The 21,797-nt window shown below is 40.4% G+C and overlaps 2 protein-coding genes across 5 annotated transcripts in view; one reads left to right on the plus strand and one right to left on the minus strand.

Annotated features, from left to right (window-relative positions):
• Window positions 1-14,984, plus strand: part of slc25a26 (solute carrier family 25 member 26) — a 217,984-nt gene extending 203,000 nt beyond the window's left edge. For both annotated transcript variants that reach the window (XM_080183332.1, XM_080183339.1), the window contains one exon: window positions 14,868-14,984. In XM_080183332.1, coding sequence (XP_080039458.1) covers window positions 14,868-14,964 — 97 coding nt within the window. In that variant the 3' untranslated portion in view covers window positions 14,965-14,984. The remainder of the gene's footprint in view (window positions 1-14,867) is intronic.
• Window positions 14,985-16,166: 1,182 nt separating this feature from the next.
• Window positions 16,167-21,797, minus strand: part of lrig1 (leucine-rich repeats and immunoglobulin-like domains 1) — a 147,084-nt gene continuing 141,453 nt past the window's right edge. Inside the window, exons 17-19 of one of the 3 annotated variants that reach the window (XM_080183316.1) lie at window positions 18,881-19,024; window positions 16,854-17,102; window positions 16,167-16,374 (exon numbers count right to left, since the gene is read on the minus strand). In XM_080183316.1, the coding sequence (XP_080039442.1) occupies window positions 16,178-16,374; window positions 16,854-17,102; window positions 18,881-19,024 (590 nt within the window). In that variant the 3' untranslated portion in view covers window positions 16,167-16,177. Of the gene's footprint in view, window positions 16,375-16,853; window positions 17,121-18,880; window positions 19,025-21,797 lie in introns of all 3 variants that reach the window. The other 2 variants (XM_080183308.1, XM_080183321.1) reach the window with 2 other exon arrangements.

A 21,797-nucleotide genomic window follows, 5' to 3' on the forward strand; every position in this document is an offset into this window, starting at 1 on the left:
TGAGGCAGCAAGCTTGGGAGAGCAGAAGAGCTGGTGGGAATCTCGACAAAGTTTGGTTAATTCTCTGGAAATTTTTTAAGTTGAAAAGAATGGGTGTAGTGTGCAAGTGACAGCTGTAGCTTGGTTGGTAGCACCCTCAGCTCCTGTGCCAAAGGACTGGGTTCAAGTCCCACCCCAGGACTCGAGCACGCAAACCAAGGCTGACACTCCCGTGCAGGACTGAGAGCCACAGGTGGCCATCTTCCAGATGAGAAGTTAAAGGGAGGTCCTGTCTTGCATCTCAGGTGGATGTAAAAGATCCCATAGTATCATTAAAGAGGAGGGAAGCTGTCCCTGATTTCCTGGCCAAGATTCATTCCTCATTTAACAAGAGCAAACCAGATTTCTGTTTATGGGAGCTTGCTGTATGGAAATTGGTTGCTCTGCTTTCAAAATTACACTGGAGACATTGCTCATTGGCTGGAATGTGCTTTGGGATGTCTTCAGGTCTTGTGCAAATTTCTTTTTTAAAATGGAATGAAGTCCAACAGCTTTATTTGGTAGCATGAGCTTTTGGAGCGCTGCCCCTTCCTCACCTGATGAAGGAGCAGTGCTACCAAATAAACCTGTTGGACTTTAACTTGGTGTTGTGAGACTTTTAACTGTTAACTATCTATGGCATGGTAAGAGATAATATTGACAGCACTATTAAACTGCCTTTTAACATTCTGATCAAGTGCATTGATTTACAGTTCCCACCTATATATGCAAGTAATGTAGAATTTGAATGAAAGGATCATCATAATTCAGAAGTTATTCTGATACAAATATATATTAGTCTATTTAATCACCACAATCCATTCTCTCAGCAACGTACTGAGAGTAACATTACTCTGTTAAAACGGCGTTCTCTTTGATCCACCACCATCTTGCCTGGTAATAGAAACTTTGAGCACGTATGTACTTCCCATCATAGGAACTCAGAAAATCTTTAGTTCACAAAAGACCAGAAGTCCATCCAGCCTGCCTTTCTGATTCATGGCAGTTATAACCCACGATGAGTTACTCCTCAAAATGCTGGTGTAGTTTAATCTTAAATCTGAGTTATCTCACTTGGTGTGTTATTGTTAAAAATAAAACAACACCCTCAGTGAATTAATGCTTTTCTGGATAAATCTCTCTTCATCAGCTCTTGGTATTCATTGGAGGATACCAATAATGGAGGTAAAATAGAGGGTGATTTATTTTCAGTTAAAATAAATCACTTTATTTTAGTGATTAAAATTAAGTTTTAATCTTTATTTTAGTTCAGAGAACTAAGACAGTTCAGAGAGATCTGTAAGAAAAATAGGACAATAACATATCTCAAGAAAGACAAGAATAATGTATGTGTGTGTTCAAAATATGGATTGGTTTATGATGATAGTGTGTCACTTTCACTTGGGAAGTCTGAGTTGTTGTGGCAGCTTGCATCTCTATGAGCGTGTTGTAGTCTGGAGCTATGGATAGCGATGGCAAAGGTTCCAGTGTTCCTTCTGTCACTTGGCGTACCAGAAATCTCTCTCATTGCAGTCTGCCAGCACCCTGTATGGGAAGGATTGGTAGGTAGATACTCAACCTGTTGGCTTGCATTTCAAAACACATTGTCCTGGGGGGCGGGGGCTGCTTGGAACTGAGCTTCTGGCTCAGAGGCAGGGTTGCTACCAACTCCATTTTGAACGGTTTATAGAATATGTTTAAAATTATTTCCTTTGGTACCTTTCTAGTCCAGAAATTTTGTTTCACGTAGTTATTTGGAAATGGAATGTAACTGATGAGACTCGATGGTAAGCATGCTGTCCTGGAGGAAGCAAGATTTAGCAGAGATGTGACTAATTTAACTGGCAAAAAATATTATCAAAAATGGCAGTTGATCATCATTAGAAAATCCTCAAATGTGAGATGGAGACACTGCAAATTAAAAATATTAATGTGGGATGAAAAAGGGATGTATCAAACAGTATAAACTTCTTTGGATTAATAGAATAAAACAAAATGGCACCTTGGAAGGGAGGAGTAATTTAAGTACAGCTAGCAACAGTGAGGAATGTAGAATGTGTAGTGTTGAGGAGAGAGAGGAGATGTTAAAAATTGTAGAGACTGAATGAAATAAAACATGCAATAAAAACAAAATGCTGAAAAGAATCAGATCAGGCAGCATCTAGAGAGAGAGAATCTTGAGAATTAATGTTGCCAATAACTGATTATCGCTGATTATAAATGAGGATGGAAATAATAAGATGTCTGTTCTAGAGGAAGATCTGAAACAATGATTGTAGGTAACTGTTGAAAGAGAAATGGTTGTGAAAGGAACACCAGATGGGTAAGTCGATGCATCCTGACACTGCACCCTGATATCATGCAGCCTCGATTTGCGAAAGAAGTCAGAAGATTGCAGTGGCTTTGTTCTTTACCTTTCAAGATCCAAAATATTAATGAAACTTGGAATTGAGCCTCATAATTGGAGAGAAACTAGTACAACAATATTGTGCAAGAAGGAAAAACTGGGTAACTTTGGTAACAATAGACAAGATGGCCTCATGGTCAGTAAACTTCAAACTCTCTGGAGTTTCGAAGAATGAGAGGTGATGTTATTGAAACATGCAAGATTCTGAAGGAGCTTGACAGGGTAGAGACAGAGGTAGTATTTGCTGGATGGGAAATTTAAGAATATAGGGCATGGTCCTAGAATAGAGGGTCGATTATTTAGGCTGAAATGAGAAAAAGTTCCTTCACTCAGAGGCCTAGAATCTTTTATATGCTACATCACAGAGGGTTGGGAATGCTCAATTGTTGTCTGTGCTCAAAATTGGATAGATAGATTTTAGATCTCTCAAGGAAGCAAGGGAAATTGGGAGCAGGCTGGAAAGTGGAATTGAGGCAAATACATGCATAGGATGGGAATAGAGGGATATGGAACCCGAAAGGGTAGATGGTTCTATTTAGTCAGGCAGCACGGTCAGTGCAGTCTTGGTGGGCCGAAGGGCCTGTTCCTGTGCTGTAATTTTCTTTGTTCATAAGACCCATTCTGAAAATACTGAAAAACAGAGCAGGCATAACACGGCACATGATCTACTTCAGTGTTTATTTCTTATGTCCATAATGGAAGGTAAACTGAGTGAGAATTGAGAAATACATGGGTTAATAAAAGGAAACCCATGCAGATTTGTTAAGGGCCGGCCACATTTGAGAAACTCAAGTTCTTCTGAAGAGCCGGGCTGATTTTGGATGAATTAGGACAATGCGATAGATTTGGTGCATATTGATTTTCAGGACACATTTGACAAGAGACTTGTTTGAAATGTTGAAGCATATGGTGCAAGAAGAAGTGTTACAGCATGGATGCACAGTTGGTTAACAAGAGAGGAAGCAAAGAATTAGGACATTCAGATTAGACAAAATTTGGAAATTATGTTCTGCGAGGATCTATGATTTAGACTTGGTCATAAGGAAACACAGTGCCAAAAATTATTGATGCCACAAAGGTGGAGGATTAGCAAACAGCAAGGGAGACCTGTGAATGGCCAGAAGGGTTTTGCTTAAAGAAATGAGTAAACTTGTGTGTCAGTTCTTTGGAAAAATTATCCAACTAATTCCATTGTTTCCTCCTTGGCCTGCAGGTTTTTCTATTTCAATGATATATCCAACTCCTTTTTGAAAGCTATTACTAATTCTGCTTCCATCATTCTTTCGGGTAGTACATTCCAAATCCACACAACTCACTTGTGTTTAAAAACAATTCTCCTCAATATTCACTTTTTTTTGTGTCAAACATCCTGCTGGTGAATATGTGAGAGGACACACATTTTGGCAAGGTAAATCAGGACTGGGGATAGATGCTAAATGAAAAAGTACTGGCAGAAACCTTGGAGTTCAACACAGATCTCCTTAAAAAGTACAAGAGCCAGTAGATAAAGTCACAAAATAAACAGCATTTTCAGCTTTGTAAAAAAAAACAGCTTGCATACAAGAGTGAAAAAGTAAGGATAAAGTGGTGTAAAACTTTGCTTAGGAAACAGAGTAATCTGTGTGCAGTTTTATCACCACATTATAAAATGGCGATAAAAGTCAAAGAGAGCATACAGCATCAAATCATAACGATCATATCAGGAATACGAATCTGTAGGAGAGGCGTGATTAAATTACATAGATGTGTATTAATTAAATCTAACATTTCCATTGGAGCAGAGCAGGCTGAGGAGATTTTAAGAATTAAAAAAAAGTATAAAAGGTTTTAAAGCAGTGAATAGGAAAAGATTACATCCGCTGCTTAGGACGTCACTAACAATTACCCATCGATTCAAATTTGTCACTGACTGAGCAATAAGAGGGATCATAAGAAATATATTTGCAAACTCATTGCTGGGCATTGTAGGGAATGGTTGAGGCAGAAGCCATTGCATCTTCTAAGAAACAATTGGATAAGTATCTGAAGTGGAGGAAGGTACAGGGCAATGAGGAGAGCACGAGATATTGGGATTGGTTTTGAGTTTCTCGAGCAAAGAGCTGGCAAAGATACAGTGGGATGAATGACCTCCATCTGTGCTATAAATTTCTGTGGTTCTGATTTTCTTTTACTGCACCTATTTTTGATTTAGTCTCACACTGTGGTATGCCGCATAAATGTGCAGGAAGAATTTAATAGTCTGAAGTGTTTTGCAACAAAGCTTGGGATAATCTGAAGAAAATTGTGCGTAACATTTATAAGCTTAACAGATTTAAATGTCAATCTGTCTGACAGTGTGGCCAGTACATGCCTGGTACAAATTGCTGGGCTTTAACGTTATAATTACAGTAATGAGCTGAATCACTGTCTGGTAAATCCATAAACTGTTTCCATCTGTCGGCTGTAAGTCGATTTTGGGAAACCTAAATAACTGGGGAAACAAGCTGCTGAACTACTAAATGATTTAGAAACAATGTTTCAAAACATTTACTAGATTTTTGTGTGTGTGCGCGCATGTGTGTGTTCACATCTGCCATAACTACTGCAGTAGTCCATCACATAACCTATTGCCTGGGAAGCACTTTGAGATGTCCTGAGGCCATGGGGTGCCAGGTTCTTATTTTTCTGGGTTTTCAATCTCTGCAACAAGCACTGAGATTAGGTATAACCTGGCTACATGCAAAAGCTAGTTTCCACCAAGAAACATACTTTTCATCTTAAGCAGAGAATTGCTGTCATTACGGGTTGCGATTTTTATCTCCCACATTGGTTATCTTTGAACCTCTGTGAGTAATACATCTAATTAAATCCCAATGCATGTTTCGTTAAGTGCAATTTTAACCGAATCAGCTGCATTAAACATTAGTTACAAGAGCAGGTTAGAGGCTGGGGATTCTGTCAGAACTCACTTGCCTCCAGACTACCTGAAACCTGTCCACTATCTACACAGTACAAGACAGGAGTGTGATGGAACTGCTCTCATTAAAGAAGGTGGAGGTATTCTAACAAGATTGAAGATTGCCATTCAGGGCAAAACAGCCCACTTGATGATAAACATTAAAGTTGTGGTTTGTTTGTTATCATGTGGGCTGCTTTGCCCTGAATGGCAATCTTCAATCTTGTTGGAACTGCTCTCATCAAGGAAAGTAGAGGGTATTCCATCACACTCCTGCCTTGTACCATATAGATGGTGGACAGGTTTCAGGTAGTCTGGAGGCGCATAAGTTCCGATAGAATCCCCAGCCTCTAACCTGCTCTTGTAACTAATGTTTAATGTGGCTGGTTCAGTTAAAATTGCACTTAACAAAACATGCATTGGGATTTAAGTAGACATGTTACTCAGAGGTTCAAAGATAACCAATGTGGGAGATAAAAATTGCAACCTGTCATGACAGCAATTCTCTGGTTAAGATGAAAAGTATGTTTCTTGGTGGAAATTAGCTTTGGCATGTGGGAGTCCTTGACAGCATGAACTGAAACAGTTCAAGAAGGTGGCTTACCATCATCTTCTCAAGGGCAATTAGGGATGGTCAGTAAATGCTATCCTTGAAGAAATGCAAATGGATCCTTTGTGGGGTTGGGCTGAGGCTAACTAGCCTTGTTCTATGTTGGAACCTTACAACCAGCAAAGAAAGGATCAGCCCAGAATTCCTCAGGACCGGTAGTGCATTTTAACCTGTGATTCTAATGGGTGTCAATTGCTGGGGATCTGAAATATTGTGGGGTCTGGCACTGTAAGCTCTCTGGCCCTGTGGTGCATCCCAGTGAGTTTAATGTGAAGCCAGAAATTCTGTCAACCTAGAAGCCTACATTGTAAAGAGGAGGCAGCATCTGAAAGGAGAGAGGTTAAGAAGCAGAATGGTTTAGGGAGGGAATTGGGAGTTGGAAACAATGATACTAGTGGTAAAGTGATTAGGAGGTGGGCAGAAGGCCAGAATTAGAGCAGAGCAGAGACCTTGCACTGTTCCACAACTGGAGGGGATTACAGAGATAGTGAGGGATGAGGCCATGCAGGATTTAAAAAGCAAGGATAAGAATTTTAAAATTGAATCAATGTCGGCAGATCCCCAAACACAGGGCTGATGAGTAAACAGGTTTCAATGCCAAATAGAGTTTTGAATGAGGGAGGCAGATCAGCAGAGTATCGGGATAGCCAAGTCTAGAGGTAGTTAAACTTTATTTGTTAGTCACAAGTAAGGCTTACATTAGCACTGCAATGAAGTTACTGTGCAATTCTCCTAGTCACCACAGTCCAGCGCCTGTTTGGGTCAATTCACCGAACCAGCACATCTTTCAGGCTGTGGAAGGAAACCACAACACCCGGAGGAAACCCACACAGACATGGTGAGAATGTGCAGACTTTGCACAGACAGTGACCCAAAATGGGAATCGAACGCAGGTCCTTGGCACTGAGAGGCAGCACTGCTAGGCACTGTGCTGCCCATAACAACAACATGGATAAAAGCTTCAGCATCTGATAAGTGAGGCAAGTGCAGAGTTGGGTGATGTTACAGAGATGGAAATGGGCAGTCTAAGTGGTGGCATGGATGATCAAACACAAGACAAATTTGCCAGGAAGAAGAATGGAGTCATCGACTCGAGAGTGGAGTTTGAGGCTAAGAAAGCAGCTTCAACCTTCCACTGTTGTTTGGTGCAAATCTGCTTGCTCACAGCCCTAAATGTCAACCAAACGGTATGATTGTTTACAGCGACTGGAGGGTTGAGAGAGCTGGTGGTGAGGAAGGGCTTGTATATTAGAGAATTGATACAAGGAAGCATAGAGGGTTAAAAATCACAGAGCTTTATTTACAGGGTGGTGTTCACAATGTGGTTGGTTCTTCATTCTGGCAGTTGCTTGTGCTAGTGAGCTGAGACGTCACTTCTGGTGAATACATGATTATTAATACACATGGCTTAGTGCAGCTCCCCAGACTCAATATTAATAAATAACATTTCCTGCCCCTTCACATTGAACTCCCCAACAAATTCTAACAGGCGCAGCATGAAAAATAATCAAACCATAATCAGTAAGTCAGATGGTTTGGAAATCATTGCTGTCAGAACGCTTGACAGTGATCCTCTCGTGTCACCTTCATTACACTCGTTGTAAGCTCTGGTATTTTTGTCTTTGCTCGAACACCACCAGTTGGTTTGACCGGTATTGATGCTGTAACTAGAAGTTGACTCTACACTGACATGTCAAAAAAAGTATCCCACCCAGGCCCCCTCCTCCACCCTCTCCCCATAGCCCTGCACATTTACTGTCGCTAATCCACCTAATCTACACATCTCTGGTAGATGGCAGTTTCCCTTGCTAGTGACCTGTGACATCACTGCTGATGAACGCATTAATATATTCATACATATTAATAATAGAAAGCTGCTTAGTGCAGTTACCAAGAATCGATATTAATACATAAGTTATTGTCAGCGAACACGTGGGATCTAATACATTATCGAGGGCGTGTGGCTAGAGTCGGAGAGGATAGGGGTAGCAGGAAGGAAGTGGGAAGAGAAGTAATTGCAAGTTGCCCTGGCTATGACCAGATAAGTAAAAGTGAAATTTGCAACTGTAGTCCCAACTGGATAAAGTTATACAGAACGGATAGTTATCAGTTTGAGACTTGATTTTGTACCGCATTGTCTGATCTCAACCTGAACAATTGAATTAAATTCAAAAACTTGTGTAAACATGTAGTCCAGCTCACATCCATGGAGAGAACAGGCATATTGATATTCCAGGATTCTTCTTCAATGTTTTTTGTCACACGTCTCTCCTTTAAATGCTAACTGGCCAAAGGGTTTTCCCGCATCGGAAGGTTTCCTTCAACAATGACGGTGCTTCAGGTGACGTTACACCCTTGGAAAGGATAATGAAATAATCATTGTAGTTCCTCCTTCTGTCCAGTAACTGAAACAATGTATCTGGAAAATAGGATCCGATTCTGTTCAGTTATTTAATAAAGTGCCACATAATAGACTTACCAGCAAAGGTGAAGTTTATGGAATAAAAAGGACAGTGGCAACGAGAACAGGAAACTGGGAGTAGTGGTAGCTGGAGAGAGAGAGATGAGAGGTCTTGTTTCTGGATGTGCGTAAGATGAGGCCATGCAGCCAAACAGAGCAGGCCTGGCTAGATGTTGCAGAAATAGTAAACGTCCTGAAGTGTCATTTGGGGGACCTGAGTAAAGTGCTGAAAGAGCTTTAATGACCTCCTTTGTTCTGGGATGGCGAGTACCATGTTAGGCCCAGATAAGCCTCCAGGTTTGGTGATAGGCCAATTGCGCAGTTTGAGGGTACAGAGTGCCCCTGACCATGGGAGAAATGTGCCCAAAGTACTTATTGACCTCTCAGCAAGGCTCAGAACACTGTTACCACCTGGAAGCACTGATGCATTTATCTGTTTATGCAACAGTGCCTCAGGCATAGGTGAGAGAAGCCAACATTGTGTTAGCTCTCTCATTCTCATTCTTGCGTAAGACGTTGCCGATATGCACAGAGGAAGTCGTGCACAGAAGGACTTTCACTAGTTTACCATTCTTACAGCTATGTAAGGCTGAAATGTAAATTGCTAGGGCTGTCCTGTGTGAGCAAGTGGGCGATGGAGAGATGGGAATATCTGGAGGGCGAAAGATATTAATTCTATTACATGCATGCCTTGCACATTTATATGTTTCTCCTGGATCCACTCTGAGTGTCTCTGCATATTGTTTCCATGAGATTGGCCACTCCCTCAATGGGGGAACTAAGACATTCGAAGCCATGAGATGCACATGAGCTACGTAAGGACTCATCCATTCTCAGCCCATGCTCCTGTACTGCCTCAGGGAACTCTGATTTTAAATGTGTGAGAATCTCATGGAAACAATATGCAGGGACAGAGTGGATCCAGGAAAAACATATTGATGTGCAAGAACATAAGAACATAAGAAATAGGAGCAGGAGTAGGCCATCTAGCCCCTCGAGCCTGCCCCGCCATTCAATAAGATCATGGCTGATCTGTTGTGTCTCAGTTCCACTTTCCCGCCCTCTCCCCATAACCCTTAATCCCCTTGCCTATTAAAAACCTATCAACCCGTGTCTTAAATATATTTAGCGAGGCAGCCTCCACCACTTCAACACAGTACTCCAGCTGCGGCCTCACCAATGCCCTATACAGCTGCAGCAAGACCTCCCTACTTTTATATTCCATCCCCCTCGCTATGAAGGCCAGCATCCCATTCGCCTTCCTGACCACCTGCTGCACCTGCAGGCTGGGTTTTTGCGACTCATGCACAAGGACCCCGAGGTCCCTCTGCACCGTCGCATGCTGCAGTTTTTCGCCATGTAAGTAATAGTCCTCCCTACCATTATTCCTACCAAAGTGGACAACTTCACACTTGCCAACATTAAATTCCATTTGCCAGTTCCTGGCCCATTCGCCCAGCTTATCTAGATCCTTCTGCAGACTCTCCACACCCTCTGCACAATTTGCCATTCCACTTATCTTTGTGTCATCAGCAAATTTCGACACCATACACTCGGTTCCCTCCTCCAGATCATCTATATAAATGGTAAATAGCTGAGGCCCCAGCACCGACCCCTGGGGCACTCCACTAGTCACCAACCGCCAATCCAAATAGCACCCATTGACCCCCACTCTGTGCCTCCTATTTGACAGCCAATCCCCTATCCACGCTAACACCCTACCCCCAACTCCATGCCCCCTGACCTTCTGCAGTAACCTCTTGTGAGGCACCTTGTCAAATGCCTTCTGAAAATCAAGAAACACCACATCCACCGGCTCTCCTCTATCCACCGCCCTAGACACATCCTCATAGAACTCCAATAAATTCGTCAGACACGACTTCCCCTTAACGAATCCGTGCTGCGTCTGCTCTATCAAACAATTCCCCTCAAGATGCCTCGCTATTTTCTCCTTGATGACGGATTCTAACATTTTACCTACAACAGACGTTAAACTAACCGGCCTATAATTCCCTGCCTTTTGCCTGCCACCCTTCTTAAACAACGGCATAACATTAGCCGTTTTCCAATCTTCCAGCACTTCCCCGGAATCCAGCGACGTTTGGAAAATAATCACCAAGGCATCCACTATCACCTCTGCCATTTCTTTCAGAACCCTCGGATGCATTCCATCCGGTCCTGGGGACTTGTCCACAATCAGTCCCTCCAGTCTGTCGAGCACCGCCTCTCTAGTAACAATAATGTCATTGAGACCCTCCAGTCCTACCACCTTTCCATCGCTAACGCCCGGCAAATTATTCACGTCCTCCTCCGTGAAGACCGAAACAAAAAAGTTATTCAAGACCTCAGCCATTTCCCCATCCCCTACCACTAAGTCCCCCCTCTCATCCTCTAAGGGTCCAACGTTCACCCTAATCAGCCTCTTCCTTTTTATATATTTATAAAAAGGTATGCATGCAACATTCTCTAGCATGAATGGCACTGAAGCATGGAGCAGCTATTCATTGTGACCCAGCTGGTGGTCGTCTCCAGCAATCTGTAGGCTGAAGAAATCATAAAGAGGTCTGCTATCATTATCATCACCTTCCTTTACCCCCTGGGGTAAAGGATTTGATTTATTATTGTCACATGGATTAGTATACAGTGAAAAGTACTGTTTCTTGCATGCTATACACACAGTGCATACTGTTCATAGAGTAGGAGAGAGTGCAGAATGTAGTGTTACAGAGTGTTGTTAGAGTTTTGAAAGAGTTAGAATGGCGTTTTAGAAGCACAGAACGAGAGTAAAAGATAGAATTCTACAGTATGCTGGGCACAGCTTGCAAGAAACTGCCTCGCTTCAGCGCCATTTTGCGAAACCTTGTGCTTCCCCTAACAGAGACTGACCCTGCAGTGATGCTGATGCAACAGCCTCTGGAGGTTTCCCCACTGGCGCCTCCACAACGAGGCTGACTACTATATGTATCTTGACTGCAACCAGAGATAAGCTGCATCCATCTCCTTGGAGACCACAAGGGGGAGCACTGTATTGAAGTAGCTGAGAGCACATCAGTCAGAGCACCAAGTGGTTCAATGGGGTTTATTGCACTTGTAAATGTGCACTTTGTAATTTATTGTGAACACTGCAAAAGTTGAGCCATGATATCAGAGCTTCTGTTTATAACAGCAAAACTGGAAAAGACTAATGAAAGGAAGCAATGCTGTTTGAATGGGGATGCTGAAACTATTGGGCAGATGTGCGTTGGTAGTAAGAATGGATATGTTCTGCCTTCAATGGATGTGTTTTCACAGGCAAACCAAAGTTCCAGTGCATACAGCCCTGCTGGATGAGAAGTGCTCAGGTGAAGTATAGGCATTCAGACTATTCTGATGGGAGCTTTGGCTGCTGAGCAACATGAGCACATCTCTGTTCTGTATGTTCCTCTAGCTGTGTTGATCTAGCGCTTTGCCCTCTTCAAGGACCACTCCTCTCTGGAGGACCATGTTATGAAGGATGCAGCAGACCACCACAGATACAGAGGCCCCTGCAGGAGTGTACTACAGGAAGTGGGACCACATATTCCGAAACTCAATGGCCAGCCTGATGATTGTTCAAGTGAGCAAATAGCATTGATTGGCTTCTGTCTCAAGTTCACATAAATGGGAAAGTAGCCAAATCTTAAGGACAAAAAGCGAAGTTACTGGAAATACTCAGCAGATCAGGAAGTATCTGTGGAGAGAAATGGAGTTAATGTTTAGAGTTGTGTTTTCATTTCAGATTTCCAGTGCCTGCAGTAACTTGTTGTTTAGAGTCCATCCATGCATTTTGGTTGGTGGCATCTGCCAAGATAACAATGCACACATGGTTTCAGACCAGTTGAACATTAAGAGAGTGAAAGTCCTACTTAATGACTGGCCACTCATTCTGTGCCTTAAAAGTTATGTGGAAATAATGCCCTGTATCTGTGGGAATCCAGTGGTTGAAATTATGGTAACTACCTTTTGTGCTTGAGTCCAAAATGTGCACATCAATGTGAAATTTAATGTATTGCAAGCTGATGCAGGGTATCACTGATCTGTGAGATGCAATGATCTGCTGCTGCTTGAGAAAAGCCACTCCAGTCTACTGCTGCTCCTTAGAATTGAAGATGTTCAAGACTAATGACAGTGAAAGGGTGGGGAATAGTGAATAAGGAATCTCTTTTCATACCTGGAGCTCTGCATCTGCTCCTACAGATGTTGCTTGAACCCACTCTCTGTATAGTTCTATGTTCAGCTGTTGCCTTTCTTATGATCAGCTGCACACAATGCTTAGTGGACTCCTGTCTGGTCTTATGATCCTTGAAGGATCATAAACCCTCAACTACACAAACACTTACAGATCACTTGCTTTGATACTTGGTTGACCCCTTGGCACTAGTGGCTCAAGTGTCCTGCTTAACTGTGCACCTTATGGCCTGAGCTATTTGAATGGCATGGCCATGATCATATCTCCCCATCACATTGCCACCTGCTTCCATCTGTAAAACCAGTGCCCAAGCTTATTAATGTCAATTGGGCAGGTTAAGTCCTGCTTGCCCCATTCCTGACCAAAATGGGCAGCATGGTGGTTAGCACTGCTACAGCTCCAGGGACACAGCCTTGGGTGTGTGCCTGTGTGATGTTTGCACATTCTGCCATGTCTGCATGGGTTTCCTCTGACATTCAAAAGATATATAGGTTAGATGGATTGGCCATGGGATATGTGTGGGGGTTAGGGCCTGGGTAAGGTGCTCTGTTGGAGAGTTGGCGCAGATGCAATGGGCCAAATGGCCTCTTCTGTAGTGTAGGGATTCTATGAAAATTGTCAGCAGTCAGAATAGTAATGGCATAACAGCTAGCAATGTTAATTTTCATTCACCTTACCTGCATTTTGATTTTATCCATGTATGGAAGTCTTATTAAACTAACTTTTAAATGTTTGTTTTGAGGTATTGTTACATTAATGACAGGGGCTATGCCAGTGTAATTTCCCAGTTTGCATGTTGTTTGCATCACCAAATCCTGTGTAAATTGTGAATGAAAAGAGACTTGGCATAACCAGATCCCTGATCACATAGATTACAGCTTTTCTTTAAGCCGGTATCAATGCAGAATTTGGACTCCATGATAGGTAGGATCTCCCTGGATGCTTATCTAGTTAAAATAACTGAAGTTTGAAGTGTACTGGCAAAATATACAGTTTTAACCAAAGCTTCATCTTGTAAAGTGTAAATGATTGTAATTGTTTTTCTCCCAGAGAATGGCTTATCTTTGGGTGAAATAGATAACTTTAGACAGTCTTTAACAAACATCAGCAGTCTATTTTTCTACATTGCAATGCAGCTATTTTTGAATAAGAATAGCTAGCTATTCACCTGCATTTTTTATTGATATTTACTTGAAATACCTATATTTGTGTTTTACTTATACTAGGAAATTAAACATTTGAATGCTTCATATTTATTAGACTAAATCCTTCAGAATGTGGCAAGTTACAATGTTATAAATGCTTTATAACCACAATTTATTTGGTACTGAATGCTAGCATTGGAATGAGAGCAGACAAATATAAATTTCAAACTACGCTGCTATTTATTTAATTAGTGGACCTCCCAAGGATTTGCCCACAAAAATGCAAGAAAATAGGGAATTTCTCAGTCTGTATTAGATGCAATGAGGGGTATGAGAGAAGTTTTCTAATACCAATCAGCTTTCTAGGTAAGGATCAAACTCAGTAGATTGCTTACATATACCAAGTGCAATCAATAACTTTCACTAACAGCAGTAGGAAATACAAGTTTCAAAAGGAGTCCAATGCTTTGACAGTGGTGAGATTCATGGACCTTCACTTCAATGGTAAGTCTTTGTAAAGTTAAAACATCCATTCCGGAACTGTAGGGATCCTATGATTATGAAGTGGCTATCTTAGCCAGACCCTTTCCCCTGCACCACACATGTTTAGCATGCCAAGCCACATAACCTGTGGCAGGAAACCCACATAGAAAAAAAGGAGAATGTGCAAACTCCAGAGTTACTCAAGGCAAGAACTGAGCCCAGATCCCTGACAATGCTGCTAACTACTGTGCCACCCAAAATTTCACACACTTTAAGCATATCTCCTGCAAAATCAATTAATTTAAAATGTATTGTTTAAAAATATAAAAGGAAGGTGACTGAACTGAGACTCGAGAATTAAAATTACCATGCTTAATTCAGTTTTATGGGAATTTGAACTTGAAATCCTCATTACCTTAACCAGCTGAATCTAATAGTGCATGGATAGCTTAGAACAAATGAAGAAAACTTGAATCGTGTAGATGCTCTAGAAATTCAGGTATATCTTTTTAAACAATCAATCATGCCATAGCAGATTGCAAAGAAGGCACACTATAAGCTTTTAATATGGTGAAATAATGTTTTTCTCTTCTTTCCCCAGCTTATTTTCAGGAATTGTCCCTAGAGTAACATGGATCAGTCTTGGTGGTTTTCTTTTTCTAGGAACGTATGATAAAGTGCACAAAGTGCTTCAATGATCAGGGTCAAGAAATACAAACATTAAACAGTCATGAAAAAGATGTATTGTAAATGATTTTTTTATTAGACACGTCAATATCTTTGTTAGACACTTCTATATTTTTTACATTTCTGTAACAATGTATATTTTTACCAAATTGTATAAATAAATATTTGTGCAGAAAAGTAACACTTCCTTCGTCTGTTTGCCTCCTTTTGAGCAGCTTTGCTGTCCTTTCTGGTAATGTATTTAAAAAAAAGTGAATATTATTAACTGGGGATAGCCAGATTCACCATGGAAATATTTACTGGGAGGGTGATATTCTGTCAGTGTAGGATTTTAAAATGCCACGCCAAGATCTTTTATTCTACAATCGTTTCCAATTTTAGCAGTTGATTAGTAAAATCATTCAGGAATAAAGTTGCAAATATAGAGGGACTATAGCAAATAATATTTGATTAACCCCAATGCTATTTTTCCAAACAATCTGGATAAGCAGTGTATAATTAATGAATATTTTTAATTTCTCCAGTGTCCCATTAGCTTATTAGAGCCAGATTCAAATCCAAGACCATTGAAGCTTTTTGAGTTGCTTTTCTACAATTTCTAGAACATAATTTCTGTAACTACAAAAGAAATAACCACTGGAGAAATGTAACTAAAGAATGCACTCCATCTATAAAATGAAATCAATCTTTAGAAATTCTGTAATAATGCAATTTCCCAATTTCTATTTTAATTATACTAGCTACTTCAGTGGAAAGGCAAGTGGGTTTTTACATAATGAAAATAATTGCTTATGACCCCATGTAATAAGGCACCAGAAGGTTTTGCAAAATTTAAAAACAGCAACCAACATAACCAGGAGAAAGTTTCAAAAATTCTAAAAAAAAAGTCAGGTTATTCATGCACTAAATAGGTTTAAAATATCTTCTGTAATATGGAAACTCTTATGTACAAACATATAAAAACATTCCTTCTTTTCTGTACATTATACCCTGCATTTACATGCTTTAAATGCAAGTCAATTGTTGAGCTACTAATACTTCGCATGGAAGTTTAAAATATATACAGTTAAAGAACGCTCGAATAGGATTGTTCCCACACAAGCTCTGTCCTGCCATGTCTCTTCATGTTGTTGGAGAGAGGTATGCTAAGAGGTGAGGTAGTAATAAAAAACTGAGTTTTCAGTGCACAAGCATAAGTTTGCATTCATCTGCAATTTTTGTTTGTCAAGCCAAGTCACAAGATTGTGATAATAGTCCATTAAGTAGTAATGTCTGTTTGATGTCAACTTCAGTATCACTGCGCAACACAGTCTGAGGTTTGTCACACAAAGATATTGACTGCTGGCTTGAGGTCTTCAAAAGTGGAGGTTGTACAGGATTGTGATGTTCCTGACATAACTGTACAGGTTGGGAAGACAAACCTGAAAAATTAAAATTTGGCCAAGTTGGTTAAGAACTGTAGCCAACAGAAAAACCACATAAATCATAGAACCCTACAGTGCAGAAACAGGTCCTTCCAACCCATTGAGTCTGCACTGAACACAATCCTACCCTGGCCCTACCCCCATATCCCTACATATTATACCCACTAATCCCTCTAACCTACGCATCCCTGGACACTAAGGGGCAATTTCTTAGCATGGCCAATCAACCTAACCTGCATATCTTTAGACTGTGGGAGGAAACCCATGCAGACACAAGGAGAATGTGCAACCTCCACACAGACAGTGACCCGAGCCAGGAATCGAACCCAGGACTGTGAAGCAGCAGTGCTAACCACTGTGCTACACCAAATAAATTGGTGTTCATGTCCCTTAAAGATCTGGTATTAGCTTCACTTTCTCAGTTACTTCCCTTTGTGAATTTCAATGTTCTGGTACTTTAAAAACTCAAATATTACCTTTGTCAGCAAACTTTCCAGCTGTTATGTTTTGTGGCTGTGATGCCATCCTATCATGATTGCTCGGATATACAAGCTCTTGTCTCTCCCTTAAGCTTCTGGAAGTTCTGTTGTATGGACAATGGTTCAAAATGCCTTCATCGATTCTGTTCTGTACTGCACCATGATCTTCATAAGGATGATCCACACTGCTATATACATTTGAACATTTGAGTCCCTTGGAGTAAACATTGGCATTATCAAACGGATCTGGAACATCAAAAGAACCTATTAACATGGAGAAATTCTCAAATCATTACACAAAATAAAAATATTGCAAGAGCATGTTTATTTTGCAAATATTCATCAAAAAGCATTTTTATTATTTAACCTCAAAATGGTCTACTGTGCTGGTAAATAGTCATTTTAGCATAGTTAGAATTTAGATGATAACCGGATGTGTAGGAAAGCTTATAAAAAGTAGTGATGGCATCTGTGGAAAGAGAACAGTGCTAACATTTAGAGTCTGGATGACCCTTTATCAGAACTCTGACGAAGGGTCATCCAGACTTGCAATGTTATCTCTATACTGTCTAAGATGCATAGAATACCTATAGTGCAAAAGGCGGCCATTTGGCCCATTAAGCCTACACCAACAACAATCCCACCCAGGCCCTATCACCGTAACCTCATTTACCCTACTAATCCCCTTGACATTCCAAGACTAAACAGCAATTTTTAGCATGGCCCATCAATCTAACCCAGACATTTTTGGACTGTGGGAGGAAACTACAGCATCTGAAGGAAATCCACGCAGAGATGGGGAGAATGTGCAAACTCCACACAGAGTCACCCCAGCAGTGCTAACCACTGTGCCCCTGATGCTGTCAGATGTCCTGAGATTTTCCAGCACCTGCAGTAATTTGCTTCTATAAAAAGTGTTGTTCAGTGCAATGAACTCTTACAAAACAGATACATTATTTTATCACTTTAGTTTTTCTTTATGATACTTCCAAGGTTTAAGGAGTGAGTAATCATGCATGCTTTTTTCTATACGCCAAAACTAAAATTATTCAACTGGTAGTCAGATCATCCTCTTTGGCCATACTCGTATCAACATAATCCCTCTCTAACTCCATTGGATAATGCTTTCATTCTAATTATACTGAACATAAACCCCTAACAGGGATTGGCAGATTGGATCTTGCATAAAATAAAATATTCCAAAATAAGAACAGCTCTTTACCTGATAGATTATCTATTACTCTTAATGTGTTGCAAGGAGCTCATCTCTCTAAAAACGATTGGATTTTAATTAGCAAATGCTGACATTTCAATTTAGCATGAGTGAATTCATGAAGGAATGGTGACTGCTGCATGTAATTTAAAAGTAAATTATTATGCAGATTAGCATACAACATGTCAATCTTGCTTGCAAAGAGCTTCAGCCAATTGACTAAAAATACAAACAGCTCATTTTCCTAATGGAAATCTAATTCGCCTAAAAGGTCAGAGCTCTGCAGCATTCAAAGTACAATCTATAATGTTGATTACAGTTGTAGAGAACTGAGGGCTCTGTTCTCAAAGAACAGATTCAAAGCACTTTTCCAACTTGAGAGTGAAACAATGTTATCCTTGGTTCCTAACTCCATCTAAATCAATTTGATAAAGTGGGCTCAAACTTGCAAAATATAGGACACAAGAAAAAACTGACAGGAGTCACACTGAAGTGCATTGTCACCTGTCAAATTTTAGCTCCCAATGATCTTTCATAATATTGATTAAAACTTAGTTGAAATGTCAACATTCTCAGAAATAGTTGATTATTTTCATTTGTGTACCTTGCAAAAAATGTTCGATATACACTTTATCTACCATCTCAAAAGCTAACCAGCTATCTTGACTTAACCACAAGTGTACTTGTAAATTGAAGGTTAAAATGACAAGTCTTCAAAAAGTACCTTCTACAAATTTTAAATGCAAAAATTTTAAATTGGAACAATACAGATATTTTGTGAGATGCCTTTTGGTTTGCAACAGTCACATACCTATTTTCTCTAAGCCCAATCTTCCTTCTGATGCATGTTTACATCCATCTTTAATGTTACACCCAACACAATGCTTGGTTTGTTTGTAGGGGATATTACGGGATGCCACATCTACACAGCTTCCAGCGTCGGACTGACACATACCTTTCATGAAACACAGCTCCACAATCAGATTTAGGCAATTATGCTCACTTAAAAATCATTAGGTATTCCAGTATATGGTCACAGTTTATAAATAATTGTAAAATGTGAGTTTCATCATATTTATCAGTACCTCATTTACACAATAAATTGAATGGGATACCTTTTTTATAAACAGAGGACCCATAATGCCTTATTTAGTCTCCTACCCTGTTAAATATGGGAACATCCTTCTATCACAGTTTTTCTTTGTGACATTGAAAATGAGTAAAATGGTAAGCAAGTCAGTCCTCTGTGTGCTTACAATTTTAAAAAGAACAGATTCTGGGGAACCCATACATTAAAAAACACACAAACATCATCCAACACCAGACTCTGAAACATTATATAGGGGTAGATCATAGCACCACTAACATGATAGTTTGTCCGCATCTGGTTTCCCTAAAACTCATCAGGCTAAGCTATACCCCTGTAATGCACAGAGGATGTTGCATGAAGAAGAATCAAAAAAAAACTTTTTTTCAACCTCTGCATACATATTAATACACTTTGGGTCCAGAACACTCCTCTCAAGCAGTTAGGTCAACATAATTGAACATCGTAAAAATCTCTAACTAATGCTTTTGAGCTCAACTTAGATTTGCAAAAATTGCTACGTGTAACTTCAATACCACAATAGTACTTAAAATTTGATCAAATACACATGTTGGGTTAAATCATTTGCAGTTTTAAAATTATGCCTATTATACAAAGCATTGTTTGCTGGTGCCAGCTTTTCCATCCATAAATCCTTAAATGTTGCTATTATAGCTAAATACTAGCAAGATACTGAATTCAAAAGCATTAGTAATTTAGCAATGAATACCTGGAGGCAGAAACAAAGTATATGGCTCTGTTAATATTTATTTATTATTCTTTATAAGTTTTACGATCGCTGATTAAGGAAGTGTATGCTGACAAAATATCATAGAAATATAGAAAATGGAACCAGGAGTAGGCCCTTTGCGCTGAAGCATCTCTGCAATTTTCTCACAGCTCCCCCTCCCACCAAACTGCACATTTGGAGATAATACATTTAGTTCCCTCATCAAAATTATTAGTACATAATGTGAAGAGTTGAGTCCTAGCACAGATCCCTGTGATACTTCACTAGTCACTGCCTGTCAATCAGAAAAAGATTCATTTATTCAACTGTTAAGTTTCCTGTCTGCTAACCAGCTTTATATCCATCTCAAAACACTATCCACAATCCAATGTGCTTTAACTTTATTTACACAGTAATCTGCTATGCGAGACCTTGTCGAAAGCCTTTTGAAAGTCTAAATAAACTACATTCATCGGTTCTCCCTGATCAGTTCTACTTGTTATATTCTTAAAGAATTTCAGTAGATTTATCAAGCATGATTTCCCTTTCATAAATCCATGCTGACTTTGTCTGCTTATATCAGTGTTTTCCAAATGCTGTGCCATAAAATCATTGATAACGGACTCTAGCAACTTCCCTAGGCTCACTGGTCTAGAGTTCCCCGTTTTCCCTTTGCCTTCTTTTTTGAATAGCAGGCTTACACTAGCTATGCTCTAACTAGGAACATTCTAGAATCCAAAGATTTTTGAAAAATGACTATTTCTAGGGCCACTTCCTTAAGTATTCCAGGATGAAGATTATCAGGCCCTGGAGACTTATGTGGCCGCAATCCTATTAATTTCCTAGAACCAGTTCTCTACTAATACTGATTTCCTTCAGCTTCTCAGTAAAACTTGTGTTTTCATGTCTCCCTTTGTCAAGGCAGAAGCAAAGTACGAATTTAGTTCCTCAGCTATTTTTTTGTTCCTGTTATGAATTTTCTCGTTTGAGTGTAAGGGGCCTACATTCGTTTTTGTCAATCTTTCTTTCTTTACATACCTATACAAATCTTTACAGTCAGTTTTCATTTCCCCACTAGCTTACCATCATACTCTGGATCAGGATAGGCTGAGTGAGTGGGCGAGGACCTGGCAGATGGAGTATAAAGTTAGCAAATGTGAGGTTATCCGCTTTGGTAGAAATAATATTAGGAGGGATTATTAAAGGGCGAAAAGCTGCAGCATGCTACTGTGCAGAGGGACCTGGGGGTCCTTGTGCACAAATCGCAAAAACCCAGTATGCAAGTGCAGCAGGTGATCAAGAAGGCGAATGGAATGATGGCCTTCATAGCGAGGGGGATAGAATATAAAAGCAAGGAGGTCTTGCTGCAGCTGTACAGGGCACTGGTGTGGCCGCAACTGGAGTACTGTGTGCAGTTTTGGTGGCCGCATTTGCGGAAGGATATATTGGCCTTGGAGGGAGTGCAGAGAAGGTTCACTAGGCTGATACCAGAGATGAGGGGGCTAGCCTATGAGGAGAGATTGAATAGACTGGGTCTGTACTCGGAGTTTAGAAGGCTGAGGGGGGATCTTATACAGACATATAAAGATAATGAAGGGGCTAGATAGAATAGAGGTAGACAGAGGGTAGAGGTAGAGAGATTCTTCCCGCTTAGAAAGGATAGTAGAACTAGAGGGCACAGCCTTAAAATAAGGGGGGGAGGTGGTGGGGCAGTTTAGATCAGGGTTGAGGAGGAACTTCTTCACTCAAAGGGTGGTGAATCTCCCTCACTGAATATATTTAAGTCACGGATAGATAGGTTTCTGATAGACAAGGGAATTAAGGGTTATGGGGAGAAAGCGGAACTGATCCACTTCAGATCAGCCATGATCTTGTTGAATGGCGGGGCAGGCTCGAAGGGCTAGATGGCCT

The sequence above is a fragment of the Carcharhinus amblyrhynchos genome, chromosome 3 (genome assembly GCF_965287045.1).
Source record: "Carcharhinus amblyrhynchos chromosome 3, sCarAmb.v2.hapA, whole genome shotgun sequence".
Lineage (NCBI taxonomy): Eukaryota > Metazoa > Chordata > Chondrichthyes > Carcharhiniformes > Carcharhinidae > Carcharhinus > Carcharhinus amblyrhynchos.